General features: G+C 43.9%; 1 protein-coding gene across 1 annotated transcript in view; it reads right to left on the bottom strand.

Moving 5' to 3' along the window:
• LOC109889621 (cystic fibrosis transmembrane conductance regulator-like) overlaps window positions 1-17,268 on the bottom strand; it is a 40,987-nt gene extending 23,719 nt beyond the window's left edge. The window contains exons 1-9 of the mRNA XM_031823123.1: window positions 16,990-17,268; window positions 16,217-16,327; window positions 14,709-14,820; window positions 13,463-13,678; window positions 12,746-12,835; window positions 10,598-10,761; window positions 9,394-9,519; window positions 3,387-3,504; window positions 1,007-1,135 (exon numbers count right to left, since the gene is read on the bottom strand). Of these exons, the coding sequence (XP_031678983.1) occupies window positions 1,007-1,135; window positions 3,387-3,504; window positions 9,394-9,519; window positions 10,598-10,761; window positions 12,746-12,835; window positions 13,463-13,678; window positions 14,709-14,820; window positions 16,217-16,327; window positions 16,990-17,042 (1,119 nt within the window). The 5' untranslated portion in view covers window positions 17,043-17,268. The remainder of the gene's footprint in view (window positions 1-1,006; window positions 1,136-3,386; window positions 3,505-9,393; window positions 9,520-10,597; window positions 10,762-12,745; window positions 12,836-13,462; window positions 13,679-14,708; window positions 14,821-16,216; window positions 16,328-16,989) is intronic.
• Window positions 17,269-23,361: the final 6,093 nt, after the last annotated feature.

Raw genomic sequence — 23,361 nt, forward strand, 5'->3', positions numbered from 1 at the left:
AACATTATCTTGGCAACAACAAGTCAGGTCAATACACACACACACACACATTCACACACGTGCGCACACACACACACACACACACACACACACACACACACACACACACACACACACACACACGCGCACACACACACACACATTCTGGGTATAAATATAAACAGTAGTGTAAGACGAACGCAAAGCATGTGTTGTCCGACTGTAGTGTCCTGTGCAGTATAAAGACAGAATAAACAGCATGTTCAGGAGACCGAGAGGAATTACTGATAAGATTGATACAACAACTGTACTGTGATGGCCTTTTTGGCTGAGGATGACATGTGTGTCTGTCTCTCTGTCTATTCCTTGATGTGCCTTTACGGCAAGGCGGTATGAAGGGCATGTGTGTGTCTTGGGGTGCAGCTTCGGAAGGTTTTGGATTCCAGATGTTGGACTGAGAAGATGAGTCCAAATAATCATGTACTCAAATACTCATGTGTGTGAACCCATATGTGAACCCAGGTCTGGTGTGGGTATGCGGGTGTGTTTGTGTTTGTGTAAGCCAATTCCCGTGTCTTCTTTAGACATGATGTCAACAACATAAAAAATATAACGTAACTTACATAACCACCAGATGTAAATAAAAATAGCTCATTAACAAAACCAGAGTTATCATCAACCTATGTTAACAAGCACTCCTCTCCCCTCCACTTCCTCTTGTCAAGTCTGTACATTCCACAGTCAAATGTACACTATATACAGTATCAATAACTATAACAGGTGCTCCTCCAACCCAACTCCATCTAACGTCTTCATTTAGTTTCCCCCCAATCCCAACCATTACAGCCCTCGACCAGACTTCACCCAAGCAAAATGCACAATTTGACAATGACTCAAAGTTCCAGTGTACTGTACCACATCTAGATGAACCTTCAAATCCCATCCATCCTTCTCACCTCCCACTGTCCTTCCCCCATTTCCCACTCCCTCATTTACTCCCATACCCATGTACACGAATCCGCCTCACCTCTATCTTTGTGACCAGCGCCAGCGTGTCGTACCACATCTGTATGGAGCCGGGCAGCTGTCTGGTGAGGGTCATACGGAGCACCATGCAGTAGGAGGCAGTGGTGAAGATCCGCCTCAGGATAATGCCCTGTAGAGATCAGATTGAGATTGGACTTTATTAATCCCCATTGGGAGAATTCCATAGATTTCTAACCTCAATGTCAGAGTTCAACCTCAATGTCCAGCACAATGTCAGAGTTCAACCTCAATGTCCACCACAATGTCAGAGATGAACCTCAATGTTAAACTCTATTTCTATGTGTTTGGCCGAGTGTGGTTCCCAATCAGAGGCAGCTGTCTTTCATTGTCTCTGATTGGGGATCATACTTAGGCAGCCCTTTTTCCCTCCTTCAGTGTGGGATCTTGTCTTTGTTTGAGTGCATGTAGTTTGCACGACGAAGCTTTTCGTTCATGGTATTGTTTATTTTTTTATTTTCTTGGTGGAACATTTAAATAAAATTATGTACGCCTACCACGCTGCACCTTGGTCTCCTTCCGACGACAAACGTTACACCTGTGGTAAATTCAATTGATTGGACATGATTTGGAAAGGCACACCTGTCTAGGTCCCAAAGTTGACAGTGAATGTCAGAGCAAAACCCAAGCCATGAGGTAGAAGGAATTGTCCATAGAGCTCAGAGACAAGACTATGTCGAGGCACAGATCTGGGGAAGGGTACAAAAAAATACCTGCGGCATCGAATGTCCCCAAGAACACAGTGGCCTCCATCATTCTTAAATGGAAGAAGTTTGGAACCACCAAGACTCTTCCTAGAGCTGGCCGCCTGGCCAAACTGAGCAATCAGGGGTGAAGGGCCTTGGTCAGGGAGGTGACCATTAACCCGATGGTAGAACTCTGATAGAGCTCATGAGTACCTCTGTGGAGATGAGAGAACCTTCCAGAATGAAAACCATCTCTGCAGCAGTCCACCAATCAGGCCTTTATGACAGAGTGGTCAGATGGATGCCACTCCACAGTAGAAGGCACATGACAGCCCGCTTAAAGGCACCTAAAGGATTCAGACCATGAGAAACAAGATTCTCTGGTCTGATGAAAAAAAAATTGAACTCTTTGGCCTGAATGCCAAGTGTCACATCTGGAGGAAACCTGGCACCATGGTGGTGGTGGCCGCATTATGCTGTGGGGATGTTTTTCAGCGGCAGGGACTGGGAGACTAGTCAGGATCGAGGCAAAGAGGAACGGAGCAAAGTACAGAGAGATACTTTAAAAAAATTATTATTTACACCCATTATTATTTTACCCTTTTTCTACCCAATTGGTAGTTACAGCCTTGCCCCATCTCCCGTACGGACTCGGGAGAGGCGAGATTCGAGAGCCATGCGTCCTGCGAAACACAACCCTGACAAGCTGCTCTGTTTCTTGACATACTGCTCACTTAACCGGAAGCCAGCCGCACCAATGTGTCGGAGGAAACACCATACAACTGGCGACTGTGTCAGCATGCATGCGCCCAGCCCGCCACAGGAGTTGCTAGATTGTGATAGGACAAGGACATCCCGGGCCAGCCAAACCCTCCCCTAACTCGGACGGCGCTGGGCCAATTGTGCATCGCCTCTTGGGTCTCCCGGTCGTGGCCAGCTATGTGACAGCTCAGGATCGAACCCGGATCTGTAGTGATGCCTCAAGCACTGTGATGCAGTGCTTTAGACCACTGCGCCGATTGGGAAGCCCTACAGAGAGATCCTTGATGAATACCTGCTCCAGAGCACTCAGGAACTCAGACTGGGGCGAAGGTTAACCTTCCAACAGGACAACGATCCTAAGCACATAGCCAAGACAACGCAGGAGTGGCTTCGGGACAAGTCTCTGAATGTCCTTGAGTGGATGCTCCCCATCCAACCTGACTGAGCTTGAGAGGATCTGCAGAGATGAATGGGAGAAAATCCCCAAATGCAGGTGTGCCAAGCGTGTAGAGGCAAACCCAAGAAGACTCAAGGCTGTAATCGATTACAGTTGTAATCGCTGCCAAAGGCGCTTCAACAAAGTACTGAGTTAAAGGGTCTTTTGATTTATATATATTCTTTGCAAAATAAATGTAAAACCAGTTTTTGCTTTGTCGTTATGGGCTACTGTGTGTAGGTTGCTAAAACATTTTAATCAATTTTAGAACAAGGCTTTAATCTAACAAAATGTGGGAATACTTTCCGAATGCAGTGTATGTGAAAACGGTGCACTTCCTTTATTAATCACCAAGTGGAAATTCATTGGTCGTACTTTGTCATAGTAAAAAACAAACAATACAAATACTCACCACATAAAAAACATCCCGAGTAAATTAAAAATGGATATAAATATACAAAGGCCAGTGGGAAAAGTACCTTGCTGAGGGCGTGTGGCACAATGGCTGACACGATGACCAGGATGGCAGAGAAGAAGTAGGAGGCGCTGTAGAAGTAACGCAGAGAACCAATCTTCCGCGTCAATGACATCTCATCCCTGTAAGAGGTAGGTGGGGGATTCATTTTATATAATACTTCCTATTACCTAACCTCTCTTACGTTTGTATTTGAATCATTTTCTAATTCATTGGAATTATTCGGTTTTCTCATTGAAAAAACATAGTTTACGCCAAATTTGGACTAGACAAGGAAGCCAAGGTCACAATACGCCTTGTCAAAGGTCTTGACGCAGAGGCGCCAAAAGGTGGACAGACATCAACAGGGGAATCCAATTATGTATTTAGGCCCAATTCACCCAAATCAGACAGGGATTAAACATTGGCAATTGACTCAAGGATTGACTAGACTACACAATGCAGGAGTGTTTCTCTGATTGGCTTTGTTTGTGAATGTCATGTGTCATGATCATAGACGGCAATTAATCCTCCCTTTGAGCTTCGGCTCATGTTTAATGGAATTGAAGTGAAAATATCTTGATGGGAATCTTATTTATTAATGAGAGTCACAGGTCATCTATCCCAGCTAACAGTTTTGATTCCCAGAAGATCTCTGGTGGATGGGATAGTGTTCCTACCATGACCTTTCACCTCAGAGTATTAGAGTTAGAGAAGGGATGGGCAACTCCAGTCCTCAGGTGCCTGACTGGTGTCACACTTTTGCCCCAGCCCCAGTTAACACACATGACTCCAATAATCAATTAAACATGATCTTCAGTTTAGAATGAAATGAGTTTAATCGGCTGTGTTTGCTAGGGATGGTGAAAAGATGTGACACCACTCTGGCACCCGAGGACTGGAGTTGCCCATCCCTGTGTTAGAGTCAAAGCATGACCACTTTCCCCATAGTTCTCGGAATGTTACCAGCAAATAAAATGTGGGCTCAATGCATGCTAAAATATGGGTCCCGAGTAGGGTGCCAATATTGGGCCAATGCGCTTTTGCTCATCTGCTCATGGGCTTATTTTAGGCTAAGTGAAATCTGCCTTACTGTCACGATCTTCCTCCTCTTCATCTGAAGAGTAGAGGCGAGAAGGATCAGAGGACCAAAATGCGGGGTGGTATGTGTTCATAGTGAATATTTAATTAAAGAGAGTACTGAACACTGCATACAAAAACAATAATGACCGTGACGCTACAAATGAGACCTGTGCTGACACAAGCAACTAGCATAGACAATCACCCACAAACAAACAGTGCAACCCAGGCTACCTAAGTATGATTCTCAATCAGAGACAACTAATGACACCTGCCTCTGATTGAGAACCATACTAGGCCGAAACATACAAATCCCCAAATCATAGAAAAACAAACAGACTGCCCACCCAACTCACGCCCTGACCATACTAAATAAATACAAAACAAAGGAAATAAAGGTCAGAACGTGACACTTACCAGTACTGTGCTGCCCACACTGGGCCACACTGGGAAAATGCCTTGGGGGCCAACGTGGATTTTCCCAGTGTTGTCCCAGTGTTATTTTGGCATTAACATGTGTCACATATCAGTTCGCAAACAATGTAGCAAAAAATGAATTGAGTTAATAAAGCCGCATATAAACATGGTCTCTTTTTTGTTTTCTTGAATAAGGCAGCTACAAAATGTGTTTAAGCAGAAAATACAGAGTGTAGGGGTTGGTAAGCTTCTCTAGTTGCGTTGTGATTGGCTCAGTGTTCTGTCACTCTTGGGAATACTACGTCACTGCAAAATTTAAAGGGAGAGATTGTCAAATCAAATTAAACACACTGTTTGTATTGACCATTATTCCCAGTCACCTTGCCGTGGTTAAATGCGGTGGTAGACCTCCACAAGTCTGGTTAATCCTTGGGAGCAATTTACAAATGCCTGAAGGTACCACGTTCATCTGTACAAACAATAGTACGCAATTATAAACACCATGGGACCATGCAGCCGTCATACCGCTCAGGAAGGAGACGCATTCTGTCTCCTAGAGATGTACGTACTTTGGTGCGAAAAGTGCAACTCAATCCCAGAACAACAGCAACGGACCTTGTGAAGATGCTGGAGGAAACCGGTACAAAAGTATCTATATCCACAGTAAACGAGGCCTATATTGAAATATCCTGAAAGGCCTCTCAGCAATGAAGAAGCCACTGCCCAAAAACCGCCATAAAAAGCCAGTCTACGGTTAGCAACTCCACATGGGGACAAAGATTGTACTTTTTGGAGAAATGTCCTCTGGTCTGATGAAACAGAAATATAACCGTTTGGCCAGAATGACCATCGTTATGTTATGAGGAGAAAGAGGGAGACTTGCAAGCTTATGAACACCATCCCAACCATGAAACATAGGGTAGCAGCATCATATTGTGGGGTGCTTTGCTGTAGGAGAGACTGGTGCACTTCACAAAATAGATGGCTCCATGAAGAAGGAAAATTATGTGGCTATTTTGACGCAACATCTCAAGACATCAGTCAGCAAGTTGAAGCTTGGTCGCAAATGAGTCTTCCAAATGGACAATGACCCCAAGCATACTTCCAAAGTTGTGGTAAAATGGTTTAAGGACAACAAAGTCAAGGTATTGGAGTGACAATCACAAAGCCCTGGCCTCAATCCTATAGATAATTTGTGGGCAGAACTGAAAAAGCATTACACCAGCTCGGTCAGTAGGAATGGGCCAAAATTCACCCAACTTACTGTGGGAAGCTTGTGGAAGGCTACCTGAAACATTTTACCCAAGTTAAACAATTTAAAGGCATTACTACCAAATACTAATTGAGTGTACAGTCGTGGCCAAAATTTTTGAGAATGACACAAATATTAATTTCCACAACGTTTGCTGCTTCAGTGTCTTTAGATATTTTTGTCAGATGTTACTATGGAATACTGAAGTATAATTACAAGCATTTCATAAGTGTCAAAGGCTTTTATTGACAATTACATGAAGTTGATGCAAAGAGTCAATATTTGCAGTGTTGATCCTTCTTTTTCAAGACCTCTGCAATCCGCCCTGGCATGCTGTCAATTAACTTCTGGGCCACATTCTGACTGGTGGCAGCCCATTCTTACATAATCAATGCTTGAAGTTTGTCAGAATTTGTGGGTTTATATCGATGTTTTGTTCCCCGAGCCACTTAGTTATCACTTTTGCCTTATGGCAAGGTGCTCCATCATGCTGCAAAATGCATTGTTTGTCACCAAACTGTTCCTGGATGGTTGGGAGAAGTTGCTCTCAGAGGATGTGTTGGTACCATTCTTTATTCATGGCTGTGTTCTTAGGCAAAATTGTGAGTAGGCCCACTCCCTTGGCTGAGAAGCAACCCCACACATGAATGGTCTCAGGATGCTTTACTGTTGGCATGACACAGGACTGATGGTAGCGCTCACCTTGTCTTCTCTGGACAAGCTTTTTTCCGGATGCCCCAAAAAAATCGGAAAGGGGATTCATCAGAGAAAATGATTTTACCCCAGTCCTCAGCTGTCCAATCCATGTACCTTTTGCAGAATATCAGTCTGTCCCTGATGTTTTTCCAGCCAAAGTCGGTCCCTCTCCTTGTTCGGGAAGCGTTCGGCGGTCGACATCACTGGCCTTCTAACCATCGCCGATACACTTTAAATTTTCCATTTGTTTTGTCTGTGTCTTACACACCTGGTTTCAATTCCCGAATTACTTGTTCATTATTTAACCCTCTGTTCCCCCATGTGTGTTTGTGAGTAATTGTTTGTTGTATTTACCTTCCGTATTTGTGGGCTAGGTATTATCGACTTGTATTTGTAAGTCTTCAGTAAAATTATGTGTATTACTCATCTCTGCTGTCCTGCGCCTGACTCCTCTGCACCAGCTACACCCAGACCTATTACATCGCCTCACTGTGCGTGCAGATGCACTCACACCTGCCTGCTGCCATTCCTGAGCAAGCTCTGTACTGGTGGTGCCCCGATCCCGCAGCTGAATCAACTTTAGGAGATGGTCCTGGTGCTTGCTGGACTTTCTTGGGCGCCCTGAAGCCTTCTTCACAACAATTGAAGCGCTCTCCTTGAAGTTCTTGATGATCCGATAAATGGTTGATTTAGGGCAATCTTACTGGCAGCAATATCCTTGCCTGCGAAGCCCTTTTTGTGCAAAGCAATGATGATGGCACATGTTTCCTTGCAGGTAACCATGGTTGACAGAGGAAGAACAATGATTCCAAGCACCACCCTCCTTTTGAAGCTTCCAGTCTGTTATTCGAACTCAATCAGCATGACAGAGTGATCTCCAGCCTTGTCCTCGTCAACACTCACACCTGTGTTAACGAGAGTATCACTGACATGATGTCAGTTGGTCCTTTTGTGGCAGGGCTGAAATGCAGTTTAAATGGTTTTCTGGGATTCAGTTAATTTGCATGGCAAAGAGGGACTTTGCAATTAATTGCAATTCCTCTGATCACTCTTCATTCTAGAGTATATGCACATTGCCATCATACAAACTGAGGCAGCAGACTGTGAAAATGAATATTTGTGTCATTCTCAAACGTTTTGGCCATGACTGTATGTTAACTTTTGACCCACTGGGAATGTGATGAAAGAAATAAAAGCTGAAATAAATCATTATAGTGGTAGTTTAATAGTTTAATAATTTGAATGTATTTGGCTAAGGTGTATGTAAACTTCCGACTTCAACTGAATATTGACAAACGTCTGTCTTAGCTTGCTCATTAATGTCTTAATCAAAAGTACGGATTGCCTCTTATTCCGCCCATCGCTCCCTTATGCCATAGTTTGTACATCTCATTTGTAAGTATAAACCACATTTGTCAAAGCAAGTCACCCAAATCAGCTATGTTTTTCAAAAAGCCAGTAAATGAGGCTGAATGAACTGTTTAGCTGCCAGATGAACTATTTCGCTATGCTGATAACCAGGTTTAATGGTGGTAAGGATTCACTGCATGTCGCTGAAAAGAAAGCTCTGCTGTTGGGACAGCACTGTTTTGTCACCGTTATAGTGCAATTAATGTACTGTTTACTATTGTGTTGTGTTTTGTTTTTTAGTGGCTTTACTGGCATGTATTGCACATTTGTTTTACTGTTTGCCCCACTAAGATTTACATTCTAAAATCAACACTGGTTATATAGCGAGTGTGCCCACTTTGGTATTGGCACATGCCCTTTAGTCAACATCTCGCAGATACCGTGCGGGTAGAGCCTGTTTAATGAGATTATTATGGATAAAAGCTAGATTATTTTTATTTGTCAAACGGCAGTCAAGCATCGACCATCCTGTCACCTGTATAAGACCCTCGACATTTATTGTAAAGTGACACAAATGTGAGCCCAATGCATGCTAATACTGTGGCCCCATGTAGGATGCCCAATAGGAATTTATTTAATTACTATTTAGAACACCAAAACTGGAATTACACACTCAGTAATGATTGCGCAAAAATAATTGTGCAGAAAACGCCACCAAAACTCCTTTAGCTGGGCTTGGTGTGAGTTAACCCATGCTGGGCTTGGTGTGGGCTAGCCTGTGCTGGGCTTGGTGTGGGCTGGCCCATGTTGGGCTGGTGTGGGATTGGTGTGGGCTAGCCTGTGTTGGGCTTGTTGTTGGGTTGCCTGTGTCGGGCTGGTGTGGGCTAGCCAGTGCCCACCTTGCCCACTGAATACCAACATGGGGCCAATGGAGTCATGTTTGCTGAATTGCCTTAAAAATTGCTCGTTAGGTCACTTGGCTCTGTTGATGTACAGCATGTGTCAAACTCATTCCACAGAGGGCCACGTGTCTGCAAGTTTTCATCAACCCTTGTATTCGATTGATGAATTAACGTCACCAACTAGTAAGGAACTCTCCTCACCTGGTTGTCTAGGTCTTAATTGAATGGAAAAAACAAAAACCTGCAGACACTCGGCCCGCCGTGGAGTATGACACCCCCGATGTACAGTATTAGGTTGTAGTTAGGTTATGGAGGGTTTTGTGTGTGTGTCTTACTGTCTGATGTTCTTGATGATGGTCTCCATCACCTCCTCCCAGCCGTAGGCCTTCACTGAGTGGATGTTCTCTACTATCTCGGAGGTCAGAGCCAGGCGACGACTGATCATCCCTGCTCTTTTCTGCCTGATTATAGGACCCCCCCACACACACACAAACACACACACACACACAAACACACACACAAACACAGAATAAGACACGTACGTACACACACATACACACACCAGATGATACAATTAATTTCCAAGTTCAGAGAGATGGCTGAGGATAAACATCCAAACTTGATGGGTCTGCATGTTAATTAACCAGATTTATTCCTGGGTAAAAAGGTTTTTGTGCCGAATACACTGTGATATTATAGGTGTCACGTTTATGGGCATGTCACAACAGTGTGTAGGAGGGAGATTCCAAGATGTGGGAAGTGTGAAGGAGGACATGTGGGACAGAGGAAGGTGTAGTTTTGGTGTGAACAGTTGTCAACTGTAGGGGTGCCCATGTTGCTGCCTCGAGAGAGGCAAGTTGAGGTAGTGCAGAAGATATTGTATGCTGAGGCAGTGAAGAAAGCAGAGGAAGGTGGATCAAGGGTGAGGGATTCTGAGAGGATCCCTGTGAACAGTAGATCTGTGCCAGAACAGAGGGACAGGCCAATGAGTGATATATGTTTCAATAAGGTTGGCTTCTTAGCATTCAATAGCCATGGATATCAATTGTACCGCAGAGTTGGAACGTAAGTCACAGAAAATAGATGTTGTGGCGGCAGCTGCATGGAAGTACTTGGGGGTACGAGATTTGACTTCAGAAGAGTTACAGGGCGTGTTGAGTGGTAGTGTCCGGTCCACACTGGTCTTGGCCTGGGGTAGGGTCAGATCGGGTTAAAGTAGTGAAATAAGATCGTTTGCCCTTTTCCCATTTTGTATCACAAAGTTGAATGGATGTGTATTGTAGTTCAGTTGGGTGGCGCTAATGCAATATATTGGATGCCAACCACCATTCAACTCCACAGAAGAAGAAGACTTTCCAGGCAGTGGGGAAAAAACCTTGTCAGCATTTATCCGTTTCTTTCTGTTATCTGCGTGTCCAATATCAAACGTGAGTAACCCGCCATATTGATTACACGTTTCTTAACTATTTTGTGTCAATTGATGCGCATTTAACGATGCAATGTTGCTTACTAGTGGTAGAATCTTAGTCCAGTACCTACCTGTGAGGCCCCATCTTCTGTGAGAGGCAGGCCTGTACGATGCCCAGCAGGGTGAGGGCAGCCAGGGCACAGAAACCATTCACCTCGATCAGTTCCCAGATCAAACCCACACACAGGATACACTGCAGAGGGGTGATCCACACAAAGTGGGCCAGGCCAAGGCTCTGCAACACACATGAATGTATGAAGAGAGATGCAGCAACACAATACTGTTTGTAAAAGCTTTTAAGTGATATCAAACTCAATGGTGACGAAGAAATGGATGTCTCACGGTATGGCGGGTTATGCACATTGGGTAAACTTTGATTAACACCTTAGTCTCCTGAATGTGTTTGGCATTCAGGTCCAAAGAGTCTCTTTCTGACCACTTCTTCCATAGGTGAACATGTATGGAGAGTTTTGTTTCAATCAAAAGGAATGCTGTCAAAATGGGATTGAATTCAAATGTATTTACCCTGCCATGCCTGTCAGGTGGATGGATTGTCTTGGCAAAGGAGAGATGCTTACTGACAGGGATGTAAACAAATTTGCGAGCAACATTTTTTGAGAAATAAGCTTTTTTGTGTGTATAGAACATTTCTGGGACCTTTTATTTCAGCTCATGAAACCTGGGACCAACACTTTACATGTTATGTTTATATTTTTGTTCAGTGTATAAACGCAACATGCAAAGTGTTGGTCCCATGTTTCATGAGCTGAAATAAAAGGTCCCAGAAATGTTCCATACGCACAAAAGGTTTACATCCCTGTTAGTGAGCATTTCTCCTTTTCCAAGATAATACATCCAACTGACAGTTGTGGCATATCAAGAAACCGATTAAACAGCATGATCATTAAACAGGTGCACCTTGTGCTGGGGACAATAATGGCCACTCTAAAATGTGCAGTTTTGGCACATTGCCACAGATGTCTCAAGTTTTGAGGAAGCGTTCAATTGGCATGCTGACTGCAGGAATGTCCACCAGAGCTGTTGCCAGTGAATTTAATGTTAAATTCTCTACTATAAGCCACTTCCAACGTCATTTTAGAGAATTTAGCAATACGTCCAACCAGCCTCACAACCGCAGACCCCTTGTAACCACGCCAGCCCAGGACCTCCACATCTGGCTTCTTCACCTGTGGGATCATCTGAGACCAGCTACACGTGCAGCTGATGTAACTTGGCTTTGCACAACCGAAGAATTTCTGCACAAACTGCCAGATACCGTCTCAGGGAAGCTTATCTACGTGCTCGTCGTATTCACCAGGGTCTTGACCTGACTGAAGTTCAGAGTTGTAATCAACTTCAGTGGGCAAATGCTCACCTTCGATGGCCACTGGCATACTGGAGAAGTGTGCTCTTCACAGATGAATCACGGATTCAACTGTACAGGACAGATGTACAGGGGAGAGAGGTTTGCTGATGTCAACGTTGTGAACAGAGTGCCCAATGGTGGCAGTGGGGTTATGGTATGGGCGGGCATAAGCTATGGACAACAAACTCAATTGCATTTTATCAATGGCAATTTGAATGCACAGAGATACCGTGACGAGATCCTGAGAGCCATTGTCGGGTCATTCTTCCGCCGCCATCACCTCATGTTTCAGAATGATAATGTACGGCCCCATTTCGCAAGGATCTGTACACAATTCCTGGAAGGTGAACATTTCCCAGTTCTACCATGGCCTACCACCAGACATGTCACTCATTGAGCATGTTTGAGATGCTCTGAATCGACGTGTACGACAGCGTGTTCCGGTTCCACCCAATATCCAGTAACTTCGCACATCCATTGAAGAGGAGTGGGACAACATTCCACAGGATAAAATGAACAGCCTGATCAAATCTACAGAATGAGAAGGAGATGTGGCGTGCTACATGAGGCAAATGTTGGTCACACCAGATACTGACCAGTTTTCTGATCTCCACCCCTACCTTTATTTTGAAGAGGTATCTGAGACATGTGAAATCCATAGATTAGGAATTTATGAATTGATTTAAATGGACTGATTTCCTTTTATGAACTGTAACTCAGTAAAGCCTTTGAAATTGTCACATGTTGCGTTTTTATTCTTTTGTTCAGTGTAAGTAAATTATTTGGGTCCTTAATTCTCATCCATATTGTTGAGGTTAGGGTTAGTACAGCAGATGAGTTGGGTGGTTCTTACCTCATCCAGCTTGTTGAGGTGGGCTGACATCAGGCTGACTAGCTGACCTGTGCTGATCTTGTCCAGGACCCGGCTGGACAGCTTCAGAGTCTTGGGGGTTGAAGGTCAGGGGTTAGGATGGACACAAAGGGTTAAAACGTGACACAGGAGAGGCTGCTGTGTGACACTAAGAGGATGTAGCAGCTACATAGCTGACCCTCACACCAGAGAGTGGCTACACTGAAGAGAGTGATGTGGATCTGCATGCATGCCTAGGTGGTGGCATGTCAGATGCACACAAACACTCACCACTTCCTCCTCACACACACCACTCCCCCCTCCCACACACACCACTTCCTCCCCACACACACCACTTCCCCCTCCCACACACACCACTTCCCCCTCCCACACACACCACTCCCCCCCCACACACACACACCACTTCCCCCTCCCACACACATCACTTCCTCCCCACACACACCACTTCTCCCTCCTACACACACCACTTTCCCTTCCCATACACACCACTTCCTCCCCACACACACACATACACACCACTTCCCCCTCCCACACACATCACTTCCTCCCCACACACACCACTTCCCCCTCCCACACACACACCACTTCCCCCTCCCACACACACCACTTCCCACTTCCCACTCCCACACACGCCACTTCCCCCTCCCACACACACCACTTCCCACTCCCACACACACCACTTTCCCCTCCCACACATACCTTCTTATAGATGAGGCTGAAGAGAGCGATGCGTATCTGCATGCCCAGGTGGTGCAGCCCAAAGATGGCTGGCTGCAGGAGCAGGAAGCGAGTGATGAAGAGAAGACTGAGACCCAGGGCCAGGTAGTAGCCCTGCTCCCGCTCCGGGGCATGAAAGGGGTCGAACGATGCAATGATACGACCCAGGAGCTGGGGCTGCACTGCCTTCGACGCCTCCTGGAAGAAAAGAGGGAAATATATATATATATATCTGTCATGCTATAATGATCCGTGTGTTCCTGAAAATCTGAAGTAGCCTGTATAATGAAAAACGTATCCAGTATGGGGGAGGGGTGCGGGGGAAAAGGTTGCCCTACAAAACTGAATTTGGTGGCACTTTGATATCATGATCTTAATGATATACCTTGATACCTCTGCTCTTAATCTCACATAAACCCTGAACTGATGGGCATTCCTAGAAGGTTCCATGGGGATCACCTCACACCACCAGGTTACGCAAGACCTGCTGCTGACGTCAAACTTCCTCACCGAGCGGAGGAAACTGGGATACTCACACGGCAGTGAAACATGCTTCTTCTCCATACTATGGTCATGCCGCTAATTCACTAGTAAGTACCACACAGGTACAGGACAGAACAGGCTAACAGCTAGCCTGGGTTGGGTTGAGGTCAGTTCCATTCCAGTTCCAATTCCCTCCAATTCAACAAAGTGAATTTGAACTCAGTTCATGTGTTGAATGAGAAACTGAAACTCCCCATTGACAAATGATCCCGTTTTTTTACATTCTAGAATTGGAACGTCCATTTCCTTCCTGAATTGAAATGGAATTGACTGCACACACAACCCTATCAATGGTATAACACCTCTGCTGTCACAATATATGATCTGTTCTCATATGAGAGATCCTGTATGAGAGACAGATGCACTTCAAAGGGGCAAAATAACACTATAATAAGACCCAAATGGCAACCCACATTTTAAATACAAGGTTGTTCATCACCTGGTATCGTAGTAATAAAGTATGCAGGCCTTTATAACAATCGTGGCCGACTCCGGTTGTGGCGAGCCCACAATGTGTGCAGGCTTTCGCTCTAGCCAAGCTCTACGACACCCGATCAAATAGATCGTTATTCGGTTTTATATAGAGTTTGACTAATGTGGGTTAGTTAAACTAGAGCAACACATTTTCTTTTTAACTAACTGCAACCGTTGGACACCTGTGCTTCACGTGGAGAGATGGACTCACCCCAAAGTACAGCAGGATTCCGTAGAACACAAAAGGCCAGAGGAAACAACGGGAGAGCGCCCTCAGAAGACGAGGCTTCTTCTTGGCCGATGCCACTTCTCGGTCCCATTCTCTACACCAGGAAAACAGAGCAGGAGAAGTTAGAATCTATATATTTTTTTTTAAACACACACACACATTGGCTGACAGTAAAAGTAAAGTAGGGGCACATTGTTCAGGGCCCTGGTGTATAACCTGGGCACTTTGGCTGACTTGTTAAACGGAGTGAAGAGACCTTGACGAACGAGAGAGATAAAGAGGTAAGAGAGAAATGTGAGAATTTGTGAGAAAAAGAGAGCGGAGGGAGGGAAAAAGGCAGAGAGGGGAGAAAAAAAGGTGATGAGAGAGAGAGAGAGAGAGAGACAGGGACAGAGAGAGGGTAAGAGAATGTGTGATTACACATGATAGATGGAGGGACCTTACCAACGTGTTAATTCAAGGTAAAGTTCAAATTCCCATGCAGCTACCAGCAGAATTTGGCAGATAAAATAAATGCACATAATTCAGCACTCTCTGAACATCTGGCCCTTTCAAAGGTCGACTTTCACACCTATTTAAAGGGCCGCTGGCACACTTTACTGTGACACTGTCCCTTCCCTCACCCCATAGTGGCCCAGCATGGGACATGGTTGTGTTTATTTTGTTTCGGAGACAAAAAAATGCGTGTGGCATATAACAGGTGGCCTAAGATCCTACCCTTTTTTCTTTCTACAATCCTTTCAAAGGTGTGACATTTACACACATCACAGAACGGGGACAGAGCAGAAAGGACGTAGAGTGAAGGGAAAGGGGAGAGAGACAGAGAGAGGGCCAGAGAGATTGAGAGGAGAAATTGACCTAATTAATTAAGAGAGAGAAAGAGAGTGGTGAGAGGAATGAGAGAAAGAGAATGAGATTGAAAAATAGGAAAAGGGCATAGAGATTGAGAGAAGAGAGAGCAAAAGCAGAGAGAGAGAGAGAGAGAGAGAGAGAGAGAGAGAGAGGACAGTACAGAGAGGGCCCAGCCTGCCCCGCCCCGCCTCCGGTGTGTTTGTTTGGGACATGCCAAAGTTTATGTTTGTCTGCCCCCCTCCAACCAAAGGCCATCCCATATTTTAGGTTAGCGTGGGTCATCTAGAATTTCCAGTTCTTTAGCTAATCATTGCGATCATCTCAACTCTCTCAACTCAACAAGACAACAACAAAGAAGGGACCAACAACCCCAACAGGAGCACGTTGATCTATTGTTATGGCCTGGGGCTGATCCTTTGTGACATGTGTTTGTGTTCCGTATCATTGAAATGGCTGGAATTAAATTTGGACAGGAGTTAAAATAGGTAATCAAAGCACAGCACGGTGTGTGCGAACGTGTGTGCGTAATGAAGAAAAAGAGAAAGTCATTTAGAATTGAGTAACTTCCAAGGATGCACAGGTGTGTTCAACATGCCTTGAATGGTCATAAAGGGAGACACTTTGGCTGATTTACAAACCTTTCTAGTCGTTCAGAAAGATTGTCCGCCAGATCAAACGACGGTGCTTTGTAAACATCGGTCAAATCCAACTTCTTCCTGAAGCCCTTCCTCAACAGTGGAGATGTCCACCTGCAAAACAACAGAATGGATGGGTATGGGAGGTTTGGTTGGTGAAAAAGTATAGAATATAATAGCCTACTTCTGAGGTACCTACCTGTAGACCAATCTCCCCTGAAGTTGATTTATATCAGCATTATATCAGCAGCATGCATGTAGCATGAGAATTAGGCCGAGGTCTACAATTTGAATAGCTGCATAATTTGTAAAAAAAAAATTAAAAAAATTATAGCAATCCTAAATCTGTTACATTTTGGGATGGCATGGGCTTTTCCCATGACAGGACGCATGTGGTGAGTGTTGTAGCCTACATGACATTATACATATACACTATACATGCAGGACAAACGAAGAGAGATGTTCAATATCATTGACTCATTTCATACAAAGATATCACAATTGAAAGATGGAGCGCAAAGAGCTGCTGGAATTTCATCTCGGAGCAAAACACACAGAAACGGTCCTTGGAGCATATTTGCACTTTCGTTTTTAGCATTTACAAGAATCTACTAAAAGTGAACATTGAAAAATAATACGATTCCTGTGACCTGACTTGCCGGAAAACTGACTCTGTCCCCTTTCACCAATGCGCTCACCATATCTGGCAACAGCCTCTGGCAAACCATTAAAGTGTTTATTTACGACATATCTGAAGAAAACATATCATTCCTTACCAGAATACATATTTGGAGAGGAAGTTTGCATCTTCCACGGGTGACTTCTGCATCCTAAGAGCACAGCCAGTTTTATTTCACTGCACCTGTGTCCTATCGCTTCCCCTTTTCTCGTGGATGACCGCTAGTTCTGTTCTGACTGTCCCAGCTTGTGCCGACTGTATAAATGCGCGGAGCAGAGGTGATGTCACTGGTGTGAAATTGCGACCACTATCCAAACAACTAACACACAATGCAGAGCACACAACACACAGACCGCAGCAAATGGGCTGTCTTGTCCTTGCCTCGATCCCGACAATGAGAACACGTTGGTTAGCGAGAGAGGATCCTTTATGGACTCTCCAAACATCCCGGAGTGCGTCATTTCCATACTGACAAGCCTCTTCAAAAACGTACACGGGTTGCATATTGTAGCAACCCAATTTGCGGAGACATAAACTACTACACCTATAATGGCGTACCAATTTTTAGCAGGTAGATTTCAAAGAAATCACCTCTTCTGCAATTATGTCAATTTATTTGAATCAAAAGGGTATGTGATCTCATTCATTTGTTAGAATGAATATGTCCTTCAGAAAACCCAGTTACATCACCTGGCCTCCAAGCAATGTATCAGAATAAGACTAGATGATGGAGTTAGTTAGTCTGGAGAATATTCAAGAAAAAGTAAGCTAATGTCCTGGCATCTTCTGGTCTGTTCCATGAAATGAGTCCTTTTGCGTCCTTTTTTATTTTATGTAGAAATTGTGCATCAATATTGCATTTTAAGGCTGCTATATTAAATTAGGTGCACTTTAATATAGACCACTTGGAAAATGAAATGAATCAGATTTTGAATCAGATATGAATAAAGACATTTGGGAAAAATTCCGCGTTTTGACATGTCCCTCTGGGCACTCCTCTCCACGCGTTCTCCTCCAAGTTATCACTATCATTGCACAGCTCTAATTATTTCGTTGCTTTGACAAAGTCATTTCTGACAATTATTATTTATTTCATGCGATTAGTGATTCATTAAAAGGTTTAAAAAAAAAACGTTGAACATGTGCTCTTCATGGCAGAATATATACTGAACAAAAATATAAACGCAACATGTAACTATTTCAAAGATTTTACTGAGTTACAGTTCATTTGAGTAAATCAGTAAATTGAAATAAATTCAATAGGCCCTAATCTATGGATTTTACATGACTTGGAATACAGATATGCATCTGTTGGTCACAGATACCTTACAAAAAAAGGTAGGGGCTTTGATCAGAAAACCAGACAGTATCTCGTGTGACCAACATTTGCCTCATGCTGGGAAACACATCTCCTTCGCATAGAGTTGATCAGGCTGTTGATTGTGGCCTGGGGAATGTTGTCCCACTCCTCTTCAATCCAGAGGTTTCTGGATATTGGCGGGAGGTGGAACACGCTGTCGTACACATCGATTCAGAGCACCAAAAATGCTCAATGGGTGACATGTCTGGTCAGTATGTAGGCAATCTAAGAACTGGGACATTTTCAGCTTCCAGGAATTATGTACAGATCCTTGTGACATGGGGTCGTGCATTATCATGCTGAAACATGAGGTGATGGCGGCGGATGAATGACAGGATCAGGATCTCATCACGGTATCTCTGTGCATTCAAATTGCCACCGATAAAATGTAATTGTGTTCATTGTCCGTAGTTTATGCCTGCCCATACCATAACCCTACTGCCACCACGGGGAACTCTGTTCACAACGTAGACATCAGCAAACCGCTCGCCCTCACAACTCCATTCTTACATATACTCCCTCTCCGGCGCTCTAGGTCACCAGGCTGCGCATTATTAGGCACACCTGTCACCATCGTTACGCGTACAAGCGCCTCACCAGACTCACCATCCCTATATCTGTCATTCGCTTTGGTTCCTTCCCCAGGCGTTATTGTTTCATGTCTGTACGCTGCTCGTGGTTCTTGTTTTGTCCATGTTCTTTTATTTATTAATTCAATTATTCACTCCCTGTACTTGCTTCCCTACTCTACAGAATAACTTCTCACCAAATGGATGCATTCGGGAGTGTTTTTTTGTTTTGGTAGGTGCCATCGGAGTGCCACTCAGGGGCAAGTGAGGATGCCTCAGCCTGCTCTTCAGGTTCACAAGACTCAGTTGTGTTGTGTGACAAAACTGCAAATTTTAGAGTGGCCTTTTATTGTCCCCCGCACAAGGTGTACCTGTGTAATGATCAGCTTCTTGATATGCCACTCCTATCAGGTGGATGAATTATCTTAGCATAGGAGAAATGCTCACTAACAGGTATGTAAACATATGTGTGCACAACATTTGAGAGAAATAAGCTTTTTGTGTGTATGGAAAGTGTCTGGGATCTTTTATTTCAGCTCATGAAACCTGGGACCAACACTTTACTTGTTGCGTTTGCATTTTTGTTCAGTTTAAAAATTTGATGATTTTTTTTTAATTCAACAAGTTACACTACCCAAAAGGGACTCATTTTGTGGAATGACCCTTTTACACTTCGAAATAGCAAGAGAAACGTCATAGTGTGAGATACATTCAATGGCTTTACAATCAAATAGAGTAAATAATACACAACCGGTCCTGGCATTCATCATTGCGTGCAACTGGCATTCATCATCATGCACACCTGGACTCCATCACTTCACTGATTACCTCCCCTATACCTGTCACTTCCTGAGGTCCATTCCCCAGGCAGAATTGATGATGTGCTTCATGTCTATACGCTACTTGTGTTTGTTATATTGTTCTGTGGACCATGTTCCGTTTACTATTAAACTCACCACCTGCACTTGCCTTCCGACTTCCAGCATATACGTTGCAGCACCACCAAGGCGAGGCAGAAGCGCGTATAGACTGGAGCAAACCACTGAATGATTTCCATATGTTGAAAGAAAATGTAGCTGACATTTTACTTGATTGAGCAAAGTCTTTCATCTGACTCTTAGGGGGAAGGCCCATCTCTCCTTCCCAACAAGTATTGATCCCAAGTCAACAACAAAGTAGAGTTTTATGAATGTGGGAACTTCCCTGGAGTCATTGGGCTATATAGATATACAGTGGGGCAAAAAAGTATTTAGTCAGCCACCAATTGTGCAAGTTCTCCCACTTAAAAAGATGAGAGAGGCCTGTAATTTTCATCATAGGTACACTTCAACTATGACAGACAAAATGAGAAAAAAGAATCCAGAAAATCACATTGTAGGATGTTTTATGAATTTATTTGCAAATTATGGTGGAAAATAAGTATTTGGTTAATAACAAAAGTTTATCTCAATACTTTGTTATATACCCTTTGTTGGCAATGACAGAGGTCAAACGTTTTCTGTAAGTCTTCACAAGGTTTTCAAACACTGTTGCTGGTATTTTGGCCCATTCCTCCATGCAGATCTCCTCTAGAGCAGTGATGTTTTGGGGCTGTTGCTGGGCAACACGGACTTTCAACTCCCTCCAAAGATTTTCTATGGAGTTGAGATCTGGAGACTGGCTATGCCACTCTAGGACCTTGAAATGCTTCTTACGAAGCCACTCCTTTGTTGCCCGGGCGGTGTGTTTGGGATCATTGTCATGCTGAAAGACCCAGCCACGTTTCATCTTCAATACCCTTGCTGATGGAAGGAGGTTTTCACTCAAAATCTCACGATACATGGCCTCATTCATTCTTTCCTTTACACGGATCAGTCGTCCTAGTCCCTTTGCAGAAAAACAGCCCCAAAGCATGATGTTTCCACCCCCATGCTTCACAGTAGTTATGGTGTTCTTTAGATGCAACTCAACATTCTTTGTCCTCCAAACACGACGATTTGAGTTTTTACCAAAATGTGTAGTAAGCTGTTAGTAGCCCATGTGCCTCACCCTAATAATTTGGTCTTTTCCCCCTCATAACATAGCCTATAGTTCTGACTTGGTGGTGCACATGTAGCCTATAGCCTGTTTTAGAGAAAGGTAATCATAGAATATTGTAAGAGCTTTCATTAACAGCTTACAGTATATGCCCTATTTGTTTATCCTATGGTTCTGACTTGGTGTACAGGGAGAATACTCTAATAATAGTTATATGTACTACATTCGTCCTAGCTCACTCATTAATGTCCTCATCGAAATTACAGATGGCCTCTTATACGCTCGTCGTCCACTTATGTCATAGATTGTACATCTCAATTGTCAGTAGAAACCACATTTGTTGAAGCAAGTCAGCCAGCCATAGCAGCTATGTTTTTTAACAGGCAGTGAATTAGGCTAAATTAACTGTTTTGCTGCCAAACAAGGCTCCGCTGATAGCCAGGTGTAGCAGTGGTAAGGATTCACCCCATGGTGAAAGGAAGAAAGCTCTGCTGTTGGGACAGTTTTATGTAGGCCCTAACAGTTTGTGGGCACTGCTTGTCACCGTAATAGTTCAATTAATGTATTGTTTAGTGTTGTGCTGTGTAGTCGCTTTGCTGGAATGCATCCCCCCAAAAATATTTGAGTTTGTACCACCAAGATTTACATGCTAAAATCACCACGGGCTAGGATGGAGGGATTATTAGTGCTGAATCTGTCTAAATCCAATTGAATTATCTAGATTCCCTTTACCAAGGGAACCTGTTAAAAAATGTCTGATATTTAAATTTAATTACTCACAGTTTAACACTTTAGACTCAAATAGGACTATCTATTTGAGATACAATCAAATCCATTCTGTAACGATGTACGCTGAGAGTCGGGAAACAAGTTCAGGGAGTGAATACATTTAATTAATAAATTAACAAAACAAGAAACACAAATAGTGACGTGAAGCACTGACATGAAACACCAACAATGACGACTGGGGAAGAAACCAAAGGGAGTGACATTTAAAGGGCAGGTAATCAAGGAGGTGATGGAGTCCAGGTGAGTGTCATAATGCGGGTAACGCTGGTGAAAGGTGTGTCCTGACGAGCAGCCTGGTGACCTTTTATTGTTTTTTAAATTTGACCTTTATTTAGCTAGGTAGGCTAGTTGAGAACAAGTTCTCATTTGCAACTGCGACCTGGCCAAGATAAAGCATAGCAATTCGACACATACAACAACACAGAGTTACACATGGAATAAACAAAACATACAGTCAATAATACAGTAGAAAAAAGAAAGCAAAAAAAAGTATATATACAGTGAGTGCAAATGAGGTAAGATAAGGGAGTTAAGGTAATAAATAGGCCATGTTGGCAAAGTAATTACAATATAGCAATTAAACACTGGAATGGAAGATGTGCAGAAGATGAATGTGCAAGTAGATATACTGGGGTGCAAAGACGCAAGCTAAATAAATAAATACAGTATGGGGATGAGGTAGATAGATGGGCTGTTTAAAAATGGGCTATGTACAGGTGCAGTGATCTGTGAGATGCTCTGACAGCTGGTGCTTAAAGCTAGTGAGGGAGATGTGGGTCTCCAACTTCAGTGATTTTTGCAGTTCGTTCCAGTCATTGGCAGCAGAGAACTGGAAGGAAAGGCGACCAAAGGAGGAATTGGTTTTGGGGGGTGAGATATACCTGCTGGAGCACGGGCTGGGTGCAGGTCTCTCGAGTGGGTGCTGCTATGGTGACCAGTGAGCTGAGATAAGGCAGGGCTTTACCTAGCAGAGACTTGTAGATAACCTGTAGCCAGTGGGTTTGGCAACGAGTATGAAGCGAGGGCCAACCCAGGTTGCAGGTCGCAGTGGTACAGGTCGCGGTGGTGGGTAGTGTATGGGGCTTTGGTGACAAAACGGATGGCACTGTGATAGACTGCATCCAATTTGTTGAGTAGAGTGTTGGAGGCTATTTTATAGATGACATGGTCAGTTTAGGATGGTCAGTTTTACGAGGGTATGTTTGGCAGCATGAGTGAAGGATGCTTTATTGCGATATAGGAAGCCGATTCTAGATTTAATTTTGGATTGGAGATGCTTAATGTGAGTCTGGAAGGAGAGTTTACAGTCTAACCAGACACCTAGGTGTTTGTAGTTGTCCATGTATTCTAAGTCAGAGCCGCCCAGAGTAGTGATGCTGGACGGGCGGGCAGGTGCGGGCAGTGATTGATTGAATAGCAGGCATTTAGTTTTGCTTGCATTTAAGAGCAGTTGGAGGCCACGGAAGGAGAGTCGGATGGCATTGAAGCTCGTCTGGAGGTTAGTTAACACAGTGCCCAAAGAGGGGCCAGAAGTATACAGAATGGTGTCGTCTGCGTAGAGGTGGATCAGAGAATCACCAGCAGCAAGAGCGACATCATTGATGTATACAGAGGAGTGAGTCGGCCTCGAGAATTGAACCCTGTGGCACCCTCTGTATTTAGTCTATTTTGAGTAAATTACGTTTATTTCTCATATCTGCTGTCCTGTGCCTGACTCCTCTACACCATCTACACA

This window comes from Oncorhynchus kisutch, linkage group LG4 (genome assembly GCF_002021735.2).
Source record: "Oncorhynchus kisutch isolate 150728-3 linkage group LG4, Okis_V2, whole genome shotgun sequence".
Taxonomy (NCBI): Eukaryota; Metazoa; Chordata; class Actinopteri; order Salmoniformes; family Salmonidae; genus Oncorhynchus; species Oncorhynchus kisutch.